We start from the raw sequence: 23,068 nt of genomic DNA, 5'->3' as shown, positions 1-23,068 counted from the left end.
TCGTTTAGCAGTCAACACATTTAATCTCAACATTTGTGCGGCATTGTATCACATTTTCAAATTATTCTACAAAACAGTACTCCCGTTCCATGGCTATCGCTAGCAGTCAGTCTGCTCGTGCGACCTCTTGCCGATGTACGTCTCCTTCCACCAGTCCTGATCAAGCTCGTAATTGTGCTCCTTCCACCGGAAGTGTGTCGGCGGACGATCTTCACCATTTTGGAATGTAAACGAAGAGCTCAGCTCGATCGCAAGCTTCGACCGGACCAGCCCTATCGACCCGTACCGTTCCGGGGCCGGATGGTACACCCGCCCGGTGTCGGGAAACATACAGATCCGGTCGGGTTGCCACGGTACGCTCATCTTATCGTACCCGTGCGCGTAAGCCAACCTATCTTCGCTATCTAGAGAGGGAATGCGTAAAAGTGTATGAGATAAACTGCCATTTTAAATTAACGATACAAAATTACGAACCAATTTTCACAACATGAGTAAACACGATCGGTAGATCGTCACAGCGGATAAAATTTCGTTCCCGGCCACAAACAGACAGAAACGGGAACTCGTCCCTATACCGGTCCGTGTCGTTTAGCTTCAATCTTTTGAAGAAAAACTCCAGAAATTGCTTCTCCTTGAAGCAGGAGGTGAAGTTTTTGATTCTCGCATCATCTAGGAAGAGCTGCAAAATAAAGTTGCGATAGTGATGGTAGGGCAAATAAACTCAAGTTATTAGTTACCTTACCATTCCTTCGTGATCGATGTAGTAGAAATACTCGCGTATTTTCGGCGCCGGCGATTGGCCCTGTACGTACGCGACCCGGCGGCAGATTTGTGCCGTTGGGGAAAAGATTCTTCTCAGCAGCAACATTATGGTGCCGAAATTGCACCACACACCACAAACAACAAAAACAGCCCAATTTGCAGAATGCAATCGCGATACGAAAGCGCCAACCGGTTAGCGACGTTCCCGAAGGGAGCATCAAACGTCAGTTAATTTGTCGGGCGACTGTGAACAGAGGGGCCAGATTATTTTGGCGGTTTTCGGTAGGCGCATCAAAATTTTATCGGTAGTTTTTGGTAGGAGTTTCAGATTTTTTCGGTAGTTTTCGGTAAGCTTTGAAGTGTTGAGCGGGGGGGGGGGGGGGGGTGATGGAAGGTTATCTGCCCAACGAAGGTTCAGCAGCACGAGAAAATACATCCTTTATTTATTTAAAGAAGATAGTTTAGATTTGCTTCAAAGCGATCACACGAGGCCTTTCTGAAGTGTCGATTCGAAAATTGTACTAAGGATTCTATCGCAACGAATGATTGAGATACACAATTGCTTCAAAGTTAACCTCGGGTTACATTATCTGCCAAATCCCATATAAAATGTTACCAGCGCGTCCGATTTCTTCGCATCTCACATCGCCTTAGTTGTCTCTGTTGAACTTCTGGTTCAGGTTGCTAGTGATTTCCATATGGAGTTTAATTTTTTAAATGATTTTGGAAATGGTTTTATGATTTTTCGGTCAGTATTATGAGAAAATCTGTGATTTACGGTAGGTTAAATGAAAAATCGGTAGTTTTAGCAGGCTCATCTGTGAATTGGTAGGCATATGAAAAATCGGTAGGAATACGGATAAATCGGTATTTCTGGTCACTCTGACTGTAAAGCGGCGCCGCGCGTATTGACAGTGCATGTCAAAATAAGAGCCAATGCCGGGTGCGAATAACCGCCAGTTTTTGTTTCTACACCGATGAGGCAGCAGCACTGTGCTTGGCTGGAGAAGGGAAGCCGCGAATACACGCGAATTCGCTACACGCTTACTGCGATTTTATCCGTCCAGCTGCGTGCAATCATCGCCGAACCGCAAGCGTGAGTGTGCCTCCGTGGGTCGGAGAAGTACCAGGATGGCCACCGCGGTTAATCCTGCCACGTTGGATAAACTGCGTAAGTAGCCCAGCGGCAGCAGCAGCCGTCGTCGCCGCCGTTCTTGCTGCTCCCCCTTCACCTACACCTGGGTGGTTGGCTCCTGGGCTGGAGCGACGCGCTGCTGCCTTCCGGAATGCGTGCACATGGCTGTGTGTGACTGTGTGCATGTGTGTGTGTGTGTGAGTGTGTGTTTGATTTTGATGCACATTCCGCTCGTTTCAGTGCATCCGATACAGGAAATACGCGTCCGGTCCCTGCACGACATCGAGAACACGCTGAAGCGCGCACTGTGGGACGATGCGGACATTGGGGCGGTGGCGTCGCCACTGTTCAAGAATTTGATACGCTGGTTCGGGCATGTGCCGATCATCAAGCAAGTGACCGTGCTGGAGCTGATGTCACTGCTGCTGGAGGTAAGCGCGCGAGCGCTCGCACAGCCTTTGTGCGTGATTTTATCGTCGTTTTATGTTTTATTGCCTTGCCCAGGGGGTCGCAGTAGCTCGATTTCATGTTCTTTTTCTCCCTCTCGCTCTCTCCATCCGCCTGCTATTGTAGAGCAAGTATGGGAAAGATATTTTAAGCTTCTTCACGCCGATGCGCATCGTCAAGGAGCTGATGAAGATCCGCTGCCTGATCGGCTCGAACCTGGAGTACGACGAGCTGGTGGTGAAAATCATCAAGCAGGTGGAGCGGCTCAAATCGGCGCCCTCGGCGTCCGCCACATCGTCCTCCAGCATCGATCTGCTGGAGAGTGTCGCTAGCAGCATGGCCAGCTTGAAGCTGGACCGGATCGACCCGCTGGCGAATGGCAGTGCCGGGGACGGCGAATCGATGGAGGAGGAGGAGGACACCGGCACCGAGGGCGGCCGGAAGCGCAAGCGACGCACGGTGATCGATGCGTACGCGGCACGCTGGAAGGGCGACCCGTCGCTTTACGCCGAATGCTGGGAGGTGCCGGAACCGTCCGTGGAGAGTGTGCTGGACCGGCTGAACGAATCGCTGTTCGAGGGCGAACCGGGCAGCGAGAACTTCCAGCGCGCTCTCGACTACGCCATCCCGTACATGCGCAGCTACCCGCCGGAGTTCTTCCTGCAGCCGCCGTACATCGGGCTGTCCCTGCTGCACCTCATACAGAGCGGGCGGCTCGGTGCCCGCAAGGGGTACGGCATGATGCTCGCGCTGCTCATCTCGTTCCGCAAGCGGATGCGCCAGCGGATGCTGACGGTTACGTACATCAAGCCGGCGGACGGTGAGACCGATGGTCGCCGCCCCACGCACGGTCGCCGCCGGCCGCAGATCTCCATCGGCGCGTTCGTGTACGAGCTGTTCCAGCTGTGCATCGAGCAGCTGAAGGGACTGTCGGGCGATGGGGACCGGCTCGCTACCAACATGATGCTGATCGTGCTCAGCCAGACGACCTCATTCCTAATGACAGAACACTTTTGCGACGAGCAGAAGATACCGGCCCACCGTTTCGGCGAGCTGTGCGGCGAGCTCGGCCGGCTGGTGCGCCACTACCGACAGGAGTGGGAGGTGGACGGGAAGCGAACGTTCGCCCGCACCCGCTACCGGATAGCGCTGCAAATCATGGCCGACTTTGTGCGGCTGTGGCAGAAGGAGCCGGACGCGGTCGACGGCGGGGCGGACGAAACGGTGGCCGGTGGCCGCACCGGCACGATCCAGTACAAGTTCGTCGACATGAAGGTTAGCTCGACGGCGCACCGGCAGGCGCTGGAGCGGTCGGACGGTGTGTGGCGCGAGGAGTGCCAGCTCGCCCTGTACGACTATCCGCTCGGCATTGCCTGCCCGGAGCTGTACGAGCATCTGGGGGCGCACGTGGAGAAGAAGAACGAGCTGATGCTGGTGACGCTGACGCGCCTGCGGGAGAAGCTGGTGCCGGCGGTCCAGCTGCTGCAGGACGGCACCGTCGCGGGGAAGCACTGCACCGAGCGGCAGCTGCTGCTCGGGTGGGAAGCGATCAGCACACTCGGCTTGCACCGGTCGGTCGAGATGGTCCGGTGTCTGCTGAAAGCGGTCGAAAGGTATGGATTGGTGATGGGAAAAAAGAAGTTTTCGTTTAACTCCGCAATTTTCTGGAATCGGTTCCGGATAGTAGGTCCGAAATCAGTTTCTGAAATCGATTCCGGAATCGAAACCGGCTTTAGAATTGGAATCCGTTCTGGAATTGGAATCAAATCTGGAATTGGAATCGGCTCTGGAATCGTCTTCGGATTCGGAATTGGCTCTAGCATTGGTTCCTAAATAAGAATCGGTTTCATCATAAGAATAGGGGTTTGGGTCCTATGATTCTACGTATTTATTGACGCAAAGAATCAAAATTTATTTGTAATCAATCCATTCTCATGGAGATTCCCCGACTGATTTCTGGCTTCTGAAACTTCGTATTTCAATTCAATATAATATTTCGACTGGTTCTCATTCCGGAGCAAATTGTATTTCTGGAGTCAATCCTGATTCCGTGACCGGAGCAAATTATGATTCCGGAACCGAATCCGGAGTCAATTTCAGAAGCCAATTCCGGAGCAGAATCCGGGGTCGATTTCGGAGCCGATATCGGAGTCGATTCCGGAGCCGATCATGGAATCGATTCCGGAACCGACTCCTGAATCGGCGCTGAAGTCAACTCCAGAATCGGCTCCGGCGTTGGCTCTGGAATAGGTTCAAGAATAGACTCTGGAATCGATTCTAGCATCGGAACCGATTCCAGCATCGGAACCGATTCCAGCATCGAAACCGATTGCAGCATCGGAATCGGCTCCGGAGTCGATCCCGAAGTCGATTCCGGAAACGATTTTGGAGCCGATTAAGGAAAAGATTTCGGAGCTGATACCGGAGTCGATTCCGGAGCCGATCATGGAATTGGCTTTGAAGTCAAGGTCAGAATCAGCTTCGGCGTTGGCTTTGGAATCGACTCCGGAATCGACTTCGGAATTGGAATTGATTCCAGCTTGGAAACCGGCTCCGGAATTGATTCCGAACACAGAATCCAAATCGGGTAGCTCCGATTCCGAGCTCCCACCACTTGTATAGATATCAGGGTGTGGAAAGTGTGGCTAAGAAAATGGGTTTTTTTTAATTCTTTGTTTTTCTTTCCATTGGTTTAGCTGGGCCGGTTCCGTTACAGAGGATGAACCGCTGTGGGACGTCATTGAGTCGATAACAGTGCGACTGCTCGCTCACGGAGACGAAGAGATACGAAGGTAAATGGCAACTTCATTTGGAGTTTACCTTCCATTTGGCTACTATGAATGGCTGTCTGTAATGTCTTTCCAACGATATCTCTCCCTTGCAGTGTGGCCTACGAGCTGTGCGCTAACATGATGAAAGATTTCATTGGCCATCTGGACGAGGGCGCCATCCTTTCCCGCCGCAGCCTGTTCTCCAGCTCGGCTCCCAAGCTACGCGCCATGGGTATGCCACTCTCGCTGCAGATCATCACGGAAATCACGTGCTTTGGGTACACCAGCAAAAACAGCAAGGTAATTGCGGTGACGCGAACGTGGAACCCACTTTATTCAGCAAGTCAAACGGTTGTAACCCTTCGGTTTTAGATTCACCAATGCGCGGAAACGATGCTGCTGTTCCTGTGCAACTCGAAAGCCTTCCTGCGCGAAAAGTGGGCCGACGTGGAGGAGATTCTGCTGCAGATTACGCCGCTGCTGCAGACGGTGGCCGTCGGGCGGGAGGAGTCGAAGCTGCGCAAAGCCGTCCTCAACATGTTCCATCCCGACTTCGGTCTGCCGTGGCTGGACATACTGCAGGGCAACCTGCGGCTGCTGTTCCACCTGGAGAGTGCCGTGCGGGAGGAGGCGCTGACGCGCGTCCTGTTTCTGCTGAGCTCGGTCGAGGAGAGCGAAAAGCTGGCGCCGCGCATCGAACACATCAGCGACACGGTACCGAACGGCGTGTGTCTGCTCTCCTTCCCGTACGACATCCGGCGGCAGCAGGTCGCGAACGTGTACGAGGTGAGCGCGGTCAAGCCGCTGCTGGATGCGCTCGAGCAGGAGGAGGGCGACCCGACGCTGCGCCGCAGCGCCCTCACGCAGCTGAACGTGATGGCGGACGATCCGGCACTGTGCGAGCTGATCCACAACGCGTCCGGCTGGGTGCTGGTGATGAAGGCGCTGTACAACTCGCTGCTGGCCGACCCGGCGCTGGACTACCCGGACGCGGCCCTGCCGGCGGTCGGCATCCTGACGAAGCTGTGCTTCAGCAACACCACCTTCCGGCGCTTTCTCGGCTCGAACACGAACGCGTACCAGCTGATCGTGCGCGCGCTGCTGGCCCACCACCACATGCCGGTGTTTCGGGTGGAGTGCTGCGCCCTGCTCTACCTGCTGCTGTTTGCCGACTGTTCCACCGGCAACGGGGCGCTGCTGTCGCTGCCGGCGGTCTGCGCGGCGTCCGCGTTCAAGCTGCCGTTCGTGTCGTGCTTCCACTGGCAGGCGAGCCCGTTCCGCGAGTACGGCAGCGAAATGGAGCAGCTGCTCGAGCAGATGCTGCTGCAGGACGGACCCGGTGCAAACGGAGCCGGTGGTGGGCTAATGCTGATGGGCGCTGCGCTCGCCAATGGGTGCGCCGAGGAGGGCAGCAGTGCCTGCTCCGTCCGTCCGTCGGTGGTCGGGGTGGAGTACGCGAAGCGCTACCTTCGCTTCACGTTTGCCGATCTGTGGTTCGGCGGGCTGGAGAACATACTGAAAACGACGGCCACCACCGTGAAGCGTGCTGGTGCGGGTAACGGCGTGGCGGTGGCGGAAGACGACCAGCACCCGCTGGTGTACCGGGGCGCAAACAAAAAGGCGATGGAGTTCAGTGCGGCCTTGCGGCTCACCAGGCAGGACATCCGCTGGCTGAAGATGATCGACTTTCCGGCCATCTTTCGCAAGAGCATGCGCCGGCTCGCGTCGGCCAAAGCGCACACGGACGTGTACGGTGGGCTGGCGACGCTCGAGGCGAACCTGAGCTTTCCGCTCAAGAACACGATCTGCCAGCAGGACGTGATCATCAGTACACTGAAGCGCTACATCCACACGCCCCCGGTTTCGATCGCGGACCAGGAGATGCTGGTCGAGGTGTTCAACGTGATCGGCATCATGCTGCACCTGAACTTCCGGATGCTGCGCGACTGGCTGTTCACCGTGCTGGCGGCGGAAGATAATTTCTTCCTGCGGTTGCTGCGCTCGAACGACTGCATCGAGCCGCTGTTTACGCGCAATGCTAACCTGATCTGGGGGCTGCTGCAGCTGTACGACGGTACGAAGGATCCGGCGGCGGCAACGGAAAACGCCGCGACGAAGAAGGAAAAACAGCAGCAGCAGGGTGGTGGCACGAACGATTGGGATGTGCGTGTGTTCCGGGCAGTGCTGGAGCAGCTGGACGTGTGCCTGAAGAAGTGCAACCTGTCGCGCATCATGTCGCTGCTGGAGCTGGTGGAGATGATGACCGGCCTGCTGGACGACGTGTGGCGCGTTGACGTCGGCGAGGTGATCCCGAAGCTGCTGCAGTGCGTGCGCCAGGTCGGCTCGACGAGCTACACCGGCTCGGTGATCGTGCGCTCGTGCCTGATGGCGACGGCCCATCTGCTCGAGCGCACGTCGCCCGAACAGCTCAGGTTCGAGTGGCAAGCGAAGCATCTGAAAACGGTTTCGACGCAGTGCGGCAACAGCTGCACGTTCGTGCGGTCGTTTGCATGGAACATCCTGACGAAGGTGGCCCGCACGCCGGCCGGCGCGGCAGCGATCGTGCAGGAGTGTGCCTACCTGCCCGGGGGCATACACGCGAGCTGCCTCAGCACGATACTGGACGATGGCGAGGCGTGTCTGGTGCGCGAGTCGGCGGTCGGGCTGTTCGTCATACTGCTGTCCCACACCGAGGCGGATGGGTCGCTGCAGCCCGCCGTCCTGCCGATGGACGGGGCGGCCAGCATGCGGCGGGCGGCGTCGACCGCAGCCGGCAGTGCGGGAACGACGCCGAAGGGCGGTGGTTCGTTCGACGTGATTTTGGAGCTGCTGGCGAAGCAGCAATTTTTCGAAGCGTCGCGCCACACCCTCGCTGGCTACACGTGCATGGAGTTCCTGCTGGAGGACGTCAATCCGAGCGAGCCGGGGGCGATCATTTCGGCCGACGTGGTGCGCGCGTTCGCGGTACTGTTCCGGGCGCTGGTCGAGCTGGATCCGGCCGGGTTCGGGAAGCTGATCGGCGAGAAGGGCTGCCTGCAGTGGCTGCTAGACTGTGTCGAGCAGCAGGCGATGCTGCCGAACCGGGCCGTCTGCCTGATGGTGGGCGACGTGTGCCTGCTGCTGCAGCGCTGCCTGGACGAACCGAACCGGGAGCGGGTGTGCAGTCTGCTCGCCGGCCACCAGAACTTCATCGAGAGCGTCATCTACATGCTGAACCCGTGGCTGTACGGGAAGCTGACGCAGCCGGTGATGGAGCAGACGCTCTGCTACATCATGCGCTTCCTGTGCGCGCTGGTCGTCACGCCGACCGGCAAGCAGCAGATCCATCACGAGTTCGGCCACCAGGACGTCAAGCCGATCGCGAAGATGATCGAGCTGGGCATTTCGCACGAGTCGAAAAGTAAGTACGAGCCGCTACGGCCACCTTGAATTGTTGCTTACAGCCCGTCTTTCGCTGCAGCGTTTCAGATCATGTGCTTAAAATTCCTCTGCATGATGATGCACACCTCCGACGAGCGGCCCTCGCCGACGGCCGAATATCCGACCTTTCTGATACAGTTCGAGCAGATGGACATGTACGCCGACGCGGGCGACGCGGCCAAATGCTGGAAGCCAAGCCTCGACCGGGACTACTCCGAGGCGGAAGACGACACGGAAAACACTAACCCGAACCGGCCGGCGGCAAACGCGGCCGCCGAGCAGGACAAGCAGCCGGTGCCTAAGCCGGACGCGGAGCAGCATGACGGCACGCTGCGCAGCGGCTCGGCGGTGATCTTCAACGCCCTGATGCAGCAGTTTGAGTCGTTCTGCAATCGGGATCAGCTCGTCGCAGGCGGCATTACGACCAGCAGCTACAAGCGCACCGTCTACTCGACGCTGCAAACCATGCTGCACTTCTCGATCGAGTCGTGCCGGGTCGCGTGGCGCAACGATCTGCTCACCGTCATCTTCGACTGGTTCGATGCCATCCACGAGGGGCTGATCGGGCGGCTAACGTACGCCGAGTTTGTGCGCAAGTACGGCGACGTGAAGAAGCTGTCGGTGATGGCGGAGCTGAAGGAGCTGGCGAGCGTGCTCGGCACCTGGTTCAGCGTGCCGGACGAGCCGTGCCAGCTCGAGCCGGCCCAAATCAACCGGCTGTGCCAGACGGTGCTGCAGTACTGGCCCTGGTTCGGCAACCACGGCGTGCTGCAGATGGAGTTCCTGCAGGTGCTCGCCTTCCTGTCCGAGTGCCGCATCGCGGTGTGCAAAGCGCTGGTCGCCACCTACCCCGGCCACCCGCACAGCATCATGAAGCTGTTGATCGTGGCGGCGACGGGCGAGACGGCCAAGGTGAAGGGGCCGAAGTACGACCTGAACCTGCTGCGGGTGTCGCTGCGGCTGCTGAAGAACTGCTGCTGCTGCCAGGAGGGGCGCAGCATGATCGGCAAGCTGAACGTGTTCGGCAACATCAGCAAGCTGCACCCGAGCGTGACGAAGCTGCAGAAACCGTGGCTCGAGGTGACGCAGCTGTGGCTGGAGTTCTACGAGGTGTACACCCGCTACGTCGATGTCAGCGAAGTGAGGTGAGTTGTGGGGTGGGAGATGTCGATCCGACTAAGGATATTGTTAGTCCGAATAACTCCGGACGACTCCGGACGACTCCGGACGACTCTGGGCGACTCCGATTGACTCCGGGTGACTCCGGACGGTTCTAGACGATTCCGAACGACGAATCGTCGAATAATTACTCAGATGGCAATAATTACTCAGTATGGTTAATTAATTCCGGCGAATGAGTTAGAATTTTAACACAATCATGAATCATAGACAAATCATTCTGAGTAATTTGCTAATCGGCTCAAAAGGAGTTCATTCTTTCCTGGAGCTTAACACTCAGAAGAGTTATCTAACTCACGAATTATTTCGTTCACTACGAATGAGTTACTTGTCGCAGTGGAGAGTGGAGTGGAGATCATTCTTCTCGGGCGATTTCTACGATATCAGTCATCATTGTTTAAGAGCACACTCAGAAAAACGTAACTAAATGTGAGGAACTTAAAACGCAAACAATTGTATATGATTTCGAAGACTACAGTGAATTCAACGACCATATCTGATGAATCATGAATATTATCTCATGATTACTTGAATCATGCATATTGACATATGATGATTAGAATCATAAATATTGACCCAAGATTATTTGGATCATGCATATTGACTCATGATGATTTGAATCATGAATTCGATGATTCATGCTTCACGAACCACATGATCCTATTCGTAATTCGATTTTTTTTTAATTTCCACTCTTTGACTTTCCGCTCTGTTCGTTTTTTCTTTTCATTTTCCATTAACCATTACCCACTCCTTCCTTTTGCAGACATTTGACCGTGCTGGGTGCGTTGATACGCAAATCTGATATCGATGTAAGACTGCTCTCGCTGGCCATCGTACGGAACCTGACGTTCGTGCCGAACAACCGGGCGGCACTGTTGGCGTCGGCGGACTACATGTTTATCTTGCAGAACGCACTGCAGCGCACCTCCTGCCGGACGGAGGTCCTGATGGCAGCGGTAGCGGTGTGGAAAATGATTGCCAACAATCAGCGGGGCAAGGCAGCGATCAAAAGCAGCCCGCTAGTGCGGCTGATCGAGGGCCAGGTAAAGCACTACTCCATGACGCCGGAGGGAAACGATAAGAACGAGCTCTGGTGCGTGCTGATGACCGTCTACCATATACTGAATGCGTAAAGAGTGCACCCGCCAGCCAGCTTCTCGACCGCGACTGTGTGTGGTACCTTTGTGTGTGTGTGTGTGGGTTGTGCATCTTGGGGGAAGGTATTTTTACGGTAGAAGTATGTTAAGATATGTGGGAGCCAGTCAGAGTAACGAAGAGTAACGGAACAGTAGAATATGGTTTAAAAAAATGGTACTGCCATCCTGCTGCCGATTTTGGGCACCAGAAATGTGTCTTTTTATACACAAAAAGTGAACTCGTTCTAAACTAAAATCAAACCGTTTTTGGTAAAATGTCACAAGTTTGTTTTATAAGATATAAAAAAAAGAAAAAAAAACGAGAGCAAGAAGGTTTCATTTAGCGCTACGCGTTACTTATGAATTCTCTAACAATATCGTTACAAAAGAAACAAAGCAGAGCAGAGATAATCGATTGGATCAACAGTTTACTACATTCATAAGCGCGATCGACACAAGGACGAGAGAGAGAGAGAGAGAACGAGAGCGAGAGAGCAAAAACAGAGTGAGTTAATGCTGAAAATTGAAACAGCAGGCTGTGTTTTGTATTAAAAAGAAAACCCACAAGCCATTAGCAGTTAAGGACACTAGTTATGTGTAAGCTGTTAGCCCAACAAGGTGTTGATTTTAAGCAATAGCGCGTTTCACGAAAAATTGGAAGTACAACGAGAAGCGTGTCATCGAAGAAATAAAGAATTCCTGAAATATAAGTGCACAAAGATGGCTGTGTTTTGTCCCTTCTGTATCCGGTTGCGAGAAATCGAAGTTGTTGGTGAAATCAGAGTTGGCATGGTATCAGAGTTCAGCATTTCAGGATCAAACGTCACTGCTTTGGGTAAGTCACAATGGTTTCTATTTCGCCATATACTTAACTTAACTTACTTGGCCTGCCTCAGGAGCATCCGAAACCGCTCACGGTCTCGCGCCTTTGTCTACCAGTCCGCTTTCCCGGCCTTAATGGCGATCGCCTCCACGCCATCTTGCCACCTAAGTTTGGGCCTACCACGCCTCCTCTGTCCTTGTGGACGGCCCAAAAAGACTTTACGAGCTGGGTCGTCCGTTTCCATTTCGCGCTGCACTACAGTGAGGTCGCCGTACATCTCGTATAGCTTGTCGTTATAACGGCTCCTCCATTGTCCTTCCACACATACGGGGCCAAAAATCCTTCTGAGCATCTTCCTCTTGAACTAAGCTCTCGCGGCTTAGAGGGTTTCATCAGATTTGGACAGTGTCCTTGTCTAAGAGGCGTATGTGAGTACCGGTACTATATAGGTGCTTTATAGTCCCAGCTTCGTTCGTCGCGACAAGTTCTTTGAGGTGATTTCTCTGATTTCTCCAACAGCCAACATCCTTGCGCGCAACTATTGTCGTTGCTAACCTTTGACCCGAGATAGGTTTATTCTGGGACGACTTCAAAAGTGCGTTCAGCTATCTGTACGTCACGTCTAGGTAGGTTTGGATTAGTTATTGGTAGGGCCGCTGATGTTGCCACCATCAGTTTGGTCTTATCCGGACCGAGTTTATATGCCTTACACTGTCAGTTATTTGCAATCCGAGGTTCTCTGCCGCTTGCTCGATTCCTTGGTAGGCTTCTGCTACATAGGAGAGCCGCAGGCCAATGATGTCTATATCATCAGCGTATGCCAGGATCTGGGTTGACTTATTGAAGATGGCTCCCGAAGTCTCCACCCGCGAATCCCCGTTGGCCCTCTCTAGTGCCAAGTTCGATAGGAGACAGGCATGGCCGTCCCCCTGGCGCAGGCCTTTGGAGGTAGTAAAAGGCCCTGAGAGCTTCCATCCACCTTCACCAAGTGACGCTGGTCATAGTTTTTCTAACTAGCCTTGTCAGTTTGGCTGGGATTCCAAAAGAGCTTATGCTGTCGTAAGTTTTACCCTGGCTATGCTATCATATACTGCTTTGTATTCTGCCATCTTTTTCAAGATCTGTCGCATGATGAAGATTTCTGGTTGATTTTTTGTTTCAGAATCCTCTTTGATAGTTTCCGACTATCTCCTTCTACGTGAGGGACAAGTCGCCGTAAAGCTAAAAAAATATCCCTTGGTTCGTTGTTAGTTTAAAGTGTTCCTCTTTATTAGTATTTCCGTTACGTTTCGACCGTTAAACTAATGAATGTCTCAGTTACACTAAATACACTTTTCATTCCGGTGTGGCATTAGAACTACGCTAGTTATGGATTGAAGTGATATCGCGATGAAGAAAAGTAAACACGTTACGTGGGGAGAAACAAAAACAAAACTTCCGTTCTGGGTGTGGTGTGGCTTCTCGCGCGAGAGAAAGAGAGGGAGCCCAAACACCTACCAGAAACGAAATGATTACAACCGCCAGGCAATGATGCCCGCCAGAATGATGGTGAGCAGCAGGTTGACCGTGACAATCGCCGCCCGGCCCCCGGTACCGCCCGGCGCCAGCGTCGTAGACGGGGCCGCATTCTGGCAGTCCTCGATGTTTTCGAACAGCCGGATGTAGTTCTTCACCGACGTGCCGAGCTCGTTGTGCTGCGGCGAAACCAGCCCGAGTGCCGAATCCTCGAACAGCAGGTTGCGCTGGCCGGCGAAAATGTTGTACATCCGGAAGTCGGGATCGTTCTGCAGGTACACGTCGAGCGAGGTCAGCAGATGCACGATGTTGTCCGACTGTTCCCACTGGCGGCGCACCACGATCTCCCCGTCGACGATCGTGGTCAGGTAGCACTCCTCGTCCACGTTGAAGCCGGTGTAGGCGGCCAGCGTACCGTTCCGGCACAGCACCCGGTAGTCGCTCGCATTCATCGCCAGGAACTGGGCATGCTCGGCCAGGTTCTGCGCCTCGATGATGGCCACCTCGCCGGCCTCCTGCAGGCAGCGCAGGGCGCCGCGCGTTCCATAGTAACGGTTCGTTTCGGCCGCCGCACACAGGAAGTTCCGGTCGATCGAACCACCGATGCCGTCGTTCTGGCGTAGCGCCGGATCAATGCCCTCGACCGGTGGCTCCTCGGCGTCGTCTTCCAGCGGGCTGTCCGTGTAGAGGCCGTCGTCATCGGCGGCCTGATAGGTGCCGAGTTCGCGCGGCGTCGGCTTCTCGGCGTACCGGCACAGTGCGCAAAGGTTTTCCGCGTGCTCGCCGGTAGGATCGTGCAGGTCATCGCGCGACCCGGGAGCGCACGACTCGGAGAAGAACTCGCTCATCAGGTGGCCGTAGTCGCACTCGTTGCGATCGAAAATTCCACGCGAACGACCCACATTGACGAATGCGATCGAAGCTTTCCGGGGAATGGAAAAAGATAGTTTTAAGGTCAGTAAGGTTATTCTTCCTTCAAAAAACGATGACCTCGCTCGCTACTCACCAATTCCACCAAACTCCGGGAAGCAAGCCTTCGCGTTGCGCAGCTTCTCGAACCGATCGTGCCCCTTGCCCTCCTTCGTCAGCACCACCACCGAGGAGTACTTCTCCTTCTCCGTCTCCTGGTACAGCGCCGCAGCAAGGTTGGACTGGCGGGCCAGATAACCATAGTTCGAATCGATGCCGGCAAAGTCCGCCCGGTCGGCCGATATTTCCCGCAGGCAGTTGATCCGGTTCGTGGTAGGATTGTTGCACTGCAGCAGCGGATACACGCCGGACGTTAGGCCGGCCTTCGCCAGCACGTCACACTTGTCCTGCTCCTCCAGCGAGGTCGTGCACCAGCGGGCCGTCGACTGGCAGATGTCGGCCGGTATCGGCATTGGCCGGTGCGGCCGCATATAATCGACCGGCGACTGGATCGAGGACGCCGCCGCAATCCGGTCCGTATTGTGCCGGGTCAGGATGTCGATGATGGCCGTTTCCCACGGTGCGCCCGAGGTGAGCGAGTTGCGCAGCCAAACGTCCATGCGGGCCGCTATCTGGACGGCTTTGGTCGCGGACGCCATAACGGTGCCCCAGGGCTGGGCTAGCCAGGTGCAGGCCGGCCCACTGACCGGCTGCAGCGTACCGTCCGGGCAGAGGTAGGAGAAATCGCTCGCGATCGAGCTCCGATCGGTGAAGAAGCGTTGGATCTCGAGCACGGACGCGTACACCACGTCGCCATCGCGCTCGAGACACTGCAGCGCGGACTGTTGCCCGTTGGCGTACCCATCGTACGAGCAGGACGACACGTTCGGGCAGAGCGAGCAGAGATTCGAGTATTTTTCCTCTATAAAAACGGGGAGTTATGCAATCAAAACCAAAACTCACATTTAATATAGGAGTTTCCAGGAGTTCTCATAGTTGTGGGACACTACCTTGACTTTTCTTACGGTAAGTGAACCTCATATATTGGAGATTGGACTCTATGGCACCCTTTCCTATTGGAAATTCCTACGGTATTTATCCAAAAAGGATGCTATAGAGTCCAATTCCTATTACATTAGATTAAGTTCATTTCACATAAGAAAGAGTCAATAGAGTATCCCACAGCTTCTCCTGGAAAACCTTGTAATATTTCAAATCGCTCAATTCGTTGCATTACTCACTCAGGTCCGAGTCTTCCTTCGGTAGCTGCGACCAGACGCCCGGCCGGCAGGAGGCACCGAAAAAGTTCGCCACGGCAGCCGTCTCAATCTCGGTAACGGTGTGGAAGTCCTCGCACTTTGGCGGTGCGACCAGCCGCTCAAAGTGCTTCAGCACCCGCTCGGTCCAGCGCTGCGTGCGGCTGTAGTGCAACCCCGGATGGCAGTAGTGCAGACCGCGCAGCCCATCAAGCCCCCCGGTATGGCGACTGCGCACTACCACGGCCGTCTGGAAGTCGACGGTTTCGCGCGTTCGCTCGGCATTGCGCAGCTCCTTGATGACGGTCAGCCCTTCCCAGTCGAGGCTGGCCGTGAGCAGCACACTCTCCGCACTGAACACGCCAAAGTCGGCCGTTCCGTTGCGGATGCGCTGAGCGCACTCGACACTGTCCTGCACGTGGACGCACACTACCTCCGAGGCGCCGCGCTGCAGCTGCTCACATTCGGCCGTGTAGCGCGCCGCGGCACAGACGCGCTCTGCAGAAGAAGAAGAAGACAAAGAAGAAGCAGTGGGGTATGAGATTAGTCATTTGAATAGGCCCTTTTTCCACCGCTGGAAGGGCTTTTTCGAGATTCGCTTTAAGAACTGTCGAAAATGGCGCGCTTGCACGCGTCTCCTATCTTATCTTCTAAATGGGCAAATGGGTTTTCGGCAAACAGTGTACGGCGAATGGCTGTAAGGTACGTCGTATACCAACATTTTTATCCCCTCCCTTGCTTGTACACATCGTAAGCACCACCACTCCTTTGGATTGCTCTCTGACGCATCGTGGACTCCAACGATCTCACTGCACAATCCCTAAAACCTCTTCGATTGCTTCGATCGATAATGTTTTAGAAGCTTTATTTTTAGACGACAAGGCATCACACGCAGAGGGGAGGAGGGGGGGGGGGTTGAATTTAAGCTCTCGATATTGATCGCGATGTTGTATCGTGCTGGGACGGAGTCGTGAGTACAGCGCTGAGTTGTTTGCTTAGGTTATCGCGCGCGCTATCACGAGCAGCGATGGGGTGTTCGGGCTGATAAGAGAGGCAGAGGCAGCACTGCGACAAACTCGTCGATATGTTGGCCGTTTTTTCGGGGGGGTTCGCGGGCATCTTGGATGAGGGTTTGAGCGGAGAATAAGAAGGCATGGTGCATGAGTTCACCGTAACGCTTCTGTAACGTGTTTCGTCAAGCACTCTGATGGGGTGGTCCTCTAGATCCATAAGGGTTGGGTTAATATGTTTTTTTTTTTGGAAGGGGAGAAGTTTGTACGATGTAAAGCACTCGTTACAACATACGCGGGATGGTTGGAATTCACCGGAAGTTGTAAAGATAATCGACAAGCCTGTGCCAGTTAGCGCACGAAGCCATCAATAATTAATGATTCAATCATTTGTATGGACGTTTTTTGACATTTTGAAGCCTTTTTTCCTCAGAAATTGGCTTTAAATACCATAACATTGCAATGTATTGTTCGAATCATGATTCACAAGCGTTTAATTGTCCGTAATGAAGCCTTTCAGAGTGTTCTCGTTAGCCGCCAGAACACATTAAACTTTAATATGCTCATGTTTAATGTTCCGACAGAGTAATATGAGTGGGAGATAAAACCTTGAGCTTATCGAGATTGTAAAAAAATACATGACCATGGTGTGGGGTTTGTTATTTCTCCCTTTTTAAAGCACCCAAGAATATGTGATGTAAGGTAGCATCCACGAATTTGCCCCCAACATACAAGTATATGCCGGCCGAAAGGTCCGGTGTCAAATTACCACCCTACTCTGCGGCCTCATAATGTTCTCGTTTGAGATAACGAGATAAAGGCTAAGGCGAGTAAACGTGAAACAAAACAGTCTTCTCGACAGTGAAAATCTGTTGTCTGCTGCCTGTCTTGTGACCTTCAGAGGTGTAGAATAAATCATCCAAAAAGGGGCGCCCATAAGACGCACGCCTACGCTGACGGCCCAAGTGGCACATAAAACAGTGGCCATTTTGATAAGCTTAGCAGGAGGGGATTGATAGAGCAGCCTGCGTTTGTTCTCAAGTGGTTAACTTCGTGATCGCTTATCGCTTATAGTACGGCGGGGACATGATTTTCTAGCAACTAGTTCTTAATTTGACAGCTCGGAAGCGCTGTAGAATAACGCTTGAACTACAACATCTTTAATAGTCTCGATCCCTTTGCCAGTTATGACACAGGTAAGTTGATTTAAATGACTTGCTGTTAAAGGCCTGGGGGGAATCCCAGCCCTCCTAGCTAGGGATTAACAAACCGACTAAACCTGTCTGTTTAGTCTGTCACCTTCACCAGTAAATCACATGATCAAGCCGGGCGGGCGCTGGATGGCCTACATACCTTGCTGCTGTCCGGCGGCAAAGCCACCCAAGGCGACCAGGACCAATAATACTGGTAAGCGGTACACCTGAACCATCGCTAGGTGTGGGCAGTAGTGCTAGCGTTACAAAACCTGATTAAAAACTACACTTCACTGGGGCACACAAACACACTCGTTCCGGGGGTTGTGGATGTTGCGTTACGGGCCTAACGCATATCACCCTGCTATTCGTTCGAATCCGCGCCACGGAGGACAAAACACGCACGCGAAACCTCCGCAAAGTCTCCGTTGAAACTGAACCCTTGCACTGTGGGGCGGTGTTTCCGTTGCGGTCCAGGTCTGGCAGGTTAGATTTGATGTTCGTTATCATCGCTAAAAAAACGAACGAACGAACTTACACAGTCACGCTAGATACGCCCCAAAAGGTGTACACAGCTACATACATCTACAGCGACGCGGTACTGATAAGATAAATGTTCGCACAAAATCGCTCCAGATAGTGTAGTGTGACTGATTATTCAACATTTATACCGGCCGATATCGTCGGATTGTACCGGTTGCACGAAGGATTTGGAAGAAGAATACGGAATAGCTCCTCGCTGTATGTATTGGTTTTGTGTATGTTGGGGTCTTGGGACCAGCAATAGGTTCTCCAATTGCATGAGCGATGACTGATTCAGGTAGACATTGGGGTGATGGGGTGCAAAAGTTCGTAAGAACATTACCGAGAAATCAGATTAAATATAGGTAGTGCTTTTTCCATGCGGTTGACTCATTACTTGTAAACAGACAAATGTGTCGCACTCTTCCGGTTTCATAGAATGAAAGTGGAAGAAGTTTCCCGTGCAGGTGGAATGCATTTATTGTATACTGTTATCGTATATACGAAGAATTTTCAATGCACCAATTTGTTTGAACATGATAATGTATGACCTTAAATTAGTTCATGTCGAAATGTCTGCAAACACGTTAGGGACTTGGTAAGCTCATACCGATCGCCGATGCCGATGTTTAGTCCTGTAGTGTAGTCGTCAACTCGTACAACCTAATAACATGCTTATTGTGGGGTTAAGCCTCATATGGACTGTTCCCCCGTATCAAGGACTGTCTATCAAGTTGCGTGGTACTGAATAACTACCGAAGCCCTGCAAAGGCCGGCATGTACGTGTAGTGCGTTACGCCAAATAGAAGAAGCAGAATATCTTTATAGTCCAAAAATAAAATAAAATAAAATAAAATAAAAATAACTTGGTAAGGAGATCTGGAAGCTGTTCAATGTCAAGCTTTTTAATAGCGAGATGTGTTAAATTCGAGACATCTGATACAGATGGGTTCGATGAACGTTATCAAAAACTTTTTGTTGAAAATGAGTCTTGGAATAAATGTCATGTTTTATAAACATACCGCGGAGTTCTTTACAAAAATACTACGATACTCTCTGAAATAAAAGAACTTTAGCTTCATATGGAAGGGGGAAGCACAAGGAAGAAACATAATGATAAGCTTTATGAATCTTTTTTGTAAAGCAAATTAGACACGTCAGATAATAGTGTAGTTCTGCTATCTTGGAACGGTGGTACGTTAAATTAAATCAACATGCTCTACACATTACTGAGACCCGGAAAACTCTTATCACATTCAAAATGTGAAGATGTGGTCCATTATGGATATATTTTTGGGGCCGCCACGTCATTGTTTTGTCTAAGTGAAGGAAGAAAACCCTCTAGCCATATTTGAGTCATCTGTTCGATCATGGCATGTGAAGGCGCAGGTTGAGCTACGAGCTTGCTGAGTTGTTTACGTACCGAACATCGGTAGGTTATGATGGTTATGAAGATCCACTAAGAAGAAGAGACATAAGACAGCACAGCGAGTACGAATGTTGGATTAGGATAACCAGTATCTCTTAGAAGTCTGTTGCAGAAATGGAAGTACTAGCGAGTACCTTCCCAGATTGGCAAAGGGGCCATACCTTAAAACTAGATTCCTAGATTTGGGGTTTGATCAATTAAACTAAAAGCCACTGGACTCCACCCGACTCATAATGTATCTTATATCTAGAGAAGCTCCAAGATGTGTTTAGAGAGCGAGTACTTGGGGATTGGTTGGCAAAGGACTATACCTTAAAACTAAACTTGTCAGGATTTGGGATTTGATCCTGTTAACTAAATGACACTTGATCCGACCCGACTCATGATGTATCTTATATCTAGAGGAGCTCCAAGATGGAGAATTCACTCTGCTTAAAAGTCGTACTAAATCATTGAGAATATCTTAATTAATTCTTTCATATTTTCTGAACCTGTAAAAGAGGTGCAGTACCCCTGGTTCCCGAACGAGCACGTGCTAGTTCGGAATGTTCGGCTGTCAACGGGTTTGTTTTAAGTGCGCGCCTGAACTTGTCGTTCGGCCGAATAGCAAGCGACAAGCGACGTCACAGGACCGCTTGTGTTTACCAAACAAGTGCGGTAGGTGCGCCTGCGCGTCATTTTCCCGCGCTCCTGAATACGTTACCGTATTCCATTGATGTGTCGTCGGGTACGGGGTCGGGCAGCAGCATCATCATCATCATCACCAACAGCCAGCCTGACCTGGTACAAGCCGCGTCGGGTTTCGTACGACAGCGGCAGATGCTGACGCGCACCCTGTGTATGTGCGGCCGGTGTTTTTATTTTCCTGTAAGCACAAGAGAGCGCCAGTAGCGCTACGTACTGAACCGAGGGCCACTGTCAGTAGCTTTTGTGCCGGGTACGGTGTCGGATTGATCTCTGGTGGGTACGCTAACGGTCGGTGCTAACATCGCACTGGTTCAGAGAGTTCGGCGTTGGCGATCGTCGTGTATTGTAACATCGAATAGTTCGGAGTGCTGTTGTTGTTCGGAGTGTAATTGTTGAACGAGTTTTTATTTTAAAGAGGTGATCTATTTGAACACAATCAATATTATAACTGATTTTTTATAATTATATTTAATTATTCTAATTTTTATTTTATTCGTGTAATTTATAAATTCGGAACCTTATTTAAATTATGTGTTTGGTTGATACATCTAGATATCATACACATTCAAAATGTATATTGCTTTTAATCGTTAGAGAAATAAAAAAAAAATCTTGATCAAAAAGTTGATAAAACAAAAATACTCAAAAAAAGAGGTTTTCTGAGAAGGTTCAAATATCCAATCGATTGCTGATTTCGTAAATCCATTATCGATGGTGTCCGTATGTTCAAACGACGTTCAAACTTAGCTGTGAAGTGAGAAGAGTTGTCCTCTCCATCAACACAAGTGCTAATAAAATGTGTGACTTCCAGTGATTATTTTTATTAATATCAAATTTCACTCAGCTGACGGACACATTATACAACACTTTCCGTGTCGCAAAGCAAAAGCGTTAAAGTATCTATGCTAAAAAAAAAGAGATTAAAAATGAAATCTGCGTCACAGAACGTATGGATCCGCGCGCCATAGGGCTGCTAACGCTTAGAATACACAAAACACTGGAGCTTCCGATGGTGTGGAATTGATGAATTTAATTTCACCCGGAGCTGTTTACCTTTACCAGTTTTACGAGTGAAAGTGTTTGCAGCCCCTCTGCGCGGTGTGTGTGGTTGGAAGAAGAAGAAGAAAAAGAAGGAAAAAAAGATAAAAAAGCTGTTGTGTGCGGAAATTGGCGTCTGCAGAACAGTGCTGTAGCTCGCTGACGGAGAGGATGTGGAGGATGTTGGTCGGTAGAGTAAACTCTGTTAGCAATAATAGAAGTGTTTTTTCTTCAAAACTTTTTTTTCCGATCTTCCTCCCGATACTATGCTCTGGTCGAAATTGCCCCGATGTTAGGAATCTAATCTTGCTTGGGCCGTTTTGCTACACTTTGGTAGGATTGCTGGAAAGATTATTAATTCCGTTAAAAATAGCCCCTCATTCCAGGGTTGTCTGCAGCGGAGAAACTGGTGCAGCCGTTGCGTGTGTAAAAAGTGTAAGTGTTGTGCAAATATTGTTCCTCTTGGTGGAAGTGCGCTTGAAAGGAATATAAAAAAAAATCGTGAAAAATCCAACGCCAAAAAAGGTTTCGAGCATTTTGAGTGGTTCTGTAGTGTGTTTTGAGTGATTTTGAGGAAAAGTGTAAAGAAAACGAAGAGTTTTGGTGAATGTGATAATATTCTTTTTTGTTGTGGCGATACATCAACAAATCCACACTTCAAAAGCCGTTGGCAGAAGCAGCTCTCGAAAAGGCAAGTGAATAGACAAACTTTTCCCATCCATAGCTCATTCACGTTTTTCCACATTAAATTCATCCAACAACATGTGTGAGGTTTTCTAAAAATTAAATTTCATTAAAAGTTTTCTCTACTTCTCCCCGTTTGTATGGGTTTCTGTGCTCGACTTCGACTTATGTGCTACTTTTCGGTGTACTTATCCTAAACATCTTCTAAACCGAATTTCCTAATAGGAATAGACGCGTACGAAGCCGCACGAAGTATCGCATGGCAGCTTTTGGGAACGTATCCAAGAAGAAATTGGAATTGTTAGAGTGCTGCGTGGTGTGGGGGGCAGTTTGAAAAATACCTTTGAAATAATTTCCTCTTAAAGTGAAGTTTGTTTTGTGTGCAGTGTGGGAATAAAAGTACTTTTTTAATGTTTTTTTCTGTGTTTTTACGCCTCGGCCACAGGCAGGCAGTTGGAGTTCATCGGCTTACGCGGTGAGTTAATTTAGAGTTTTTCCACGTTTGGTCTAATTGTTTCATGCAGTGGAGTGGCCTGCGTCATATTACTCTCACAATCGAAAAAGTTTGTTGTGCGTAAAGGAAAGTTGATCGAAGTTATGCGTGCAGGTGAATGTTAACGGCATTATTTAATGTTGTTTTTCTACGTGAATTTCAGGTGGGTAAAGCTTAATGAAGGATTAGGAAACTTCAATATTAAATTCCGTTGAAAAATAATGGGCCACCTAAAAACCATGATCTTATTTATTAGATCGTTATGTCGTAATGCGATTTGCACACCCTGTGTTAAAATTTATAGCAAGGTGATAATTATGCAATCTGCATAACAAAATTACACTTTTAGATGTTTTATCAAATAAATCGGGTTTTTGTTATTGTTTTGTTTTTTTTCCAACAGCAACGAGAACAAAATCATGATTTTCAAGCATTTATTCTACGAACAGAAATAAATAACCCAGCCCAGTTGCAAACAAGTCCTTTGGGAACGATTAATGGGTCGCTCGCTGCAAATGATTACGATCTCTGATTTCCACAAATGTGTTCGTGCTTCCATTTGTGCCCATTCTCTTACGGTAAAACTCTTCTCGGAAAATGATATTTCCTTTGCCCACTTCTGACCTCTCTACCGAGTGTGATAGTAACGTTAGCGC

General features: G+C 51.0%; 4 protein-coding genes across 4 annotated transcripts in view; 2 read left to right on the top strand and 2 right to left on the bottom strand.

The window, feature by feature from the left end:
* Window positions 1-2: 2 nt before the first annotated feature.
* Window positions 3-1,007, bottom strand: LOC121598595 (UPF0598 protein CG30010). Its single transcript, XM_041925648.1, has 3 exons — window positions 743-1,007; window positions 475-679; window positions 3-404 (listed from the first exon to the last, which is right to left on the bottom strand). The coding sequence occupies exons 1-3, from the start codon at window positions 866-868 to the stop codon at window positions 100-102; spliced, it is 636 nt and encodes a 211-aa protein (XP_041781582.1). The 5' UTR covers window positions 869-1,007; the 3' UTR covers window positions 3-99.
* A 602-nt stretch (window positions 1,008-1,609) lies between these two features.
* On the top strand, window positions 1,610-11,680 carry LOC121599372. The gene is made up of 8 exons (XM_041927118.1): window positions 1,610-1,933; window positions 2,138-2,328; window positions 2,471-3,957; window positions 5,041-5,136; window positions 5,229-5,415; window positions 5,488-8,515; window positions 8,576-9,680; window positions 10,481-11,680. The coding sequence occupies exons 1-8, from the start codon at window positions 1,894-1,896 to the stop codon at window positions 10,848-10,850; spliced, it is 6,504 nt and encodes a 2,167-aa protein (XP_041783052.1). The 5' UTR covers window positions 1,610-1,893; the 3' UTR covers window positions 10,851-11,680.
* Window positions 11,681-12,923: 1,243 nt separating this feature from the next.
* Window positions 12,924-18,015, bottom strand: LOC121598779 (transferrin-like). Its single transcript, XM_041926057.1, has 4 exons — window positions 17,720-18,015; window positions 15,342-15,854; window positions 14,198-15,022; window positions 12,924-14,113 (listed from the first exon to the last, which is right to left on the bottom strand). The coding sequence occupies exons 1-4, from the start codon at window positions 17,793-17,795 to the stop codon at window positions 13,188-13,190; spliced, it is 2,340 nt and encodes a 779-aa protein (XP_041781991.1). The 5' UTR covers window positions 17,796-18,015; the 3' UTR covers window positions 12,924-13,187.
* Window positions 18,016-22,326: 4,311 nt separating this feature from the next.
* LOC121598780 (neuropeptide CCHamide-1 receptor-like) overlaps window positions 22,327-23,068 on the top strand; it is a 56,237-nt gene continuing 55,495 nt past the window's right edge. The window contains exon 1 of the mRNA XM_041926058.1: window positions 22,327-22,394. The gene's annotated coding sequence lies outside the window, so the exon portion shown is untranslated. The remainder of the gene's footprint in view (window positions 22,395-23,068) is intronic.

The sequence above is a fragment of the Anopheles merus genome, chromosome 3L, assembly GCF_017562075.2.
Source record: "Anopheles merus strain MAF chromosome 3L, AmerM5.1, whole genome shotgun sequence".
NCBI lineage: Eukaryota > Metazoa > Arthropoda > Insecta > Diptera > Culicidae > Anopheles > Anopheles merus.
The sequence above is the reverse complement of the archived record's forward strand: the minus strand, read 5'-3'. Positions and strand labels throughout refer to the sequence as shown.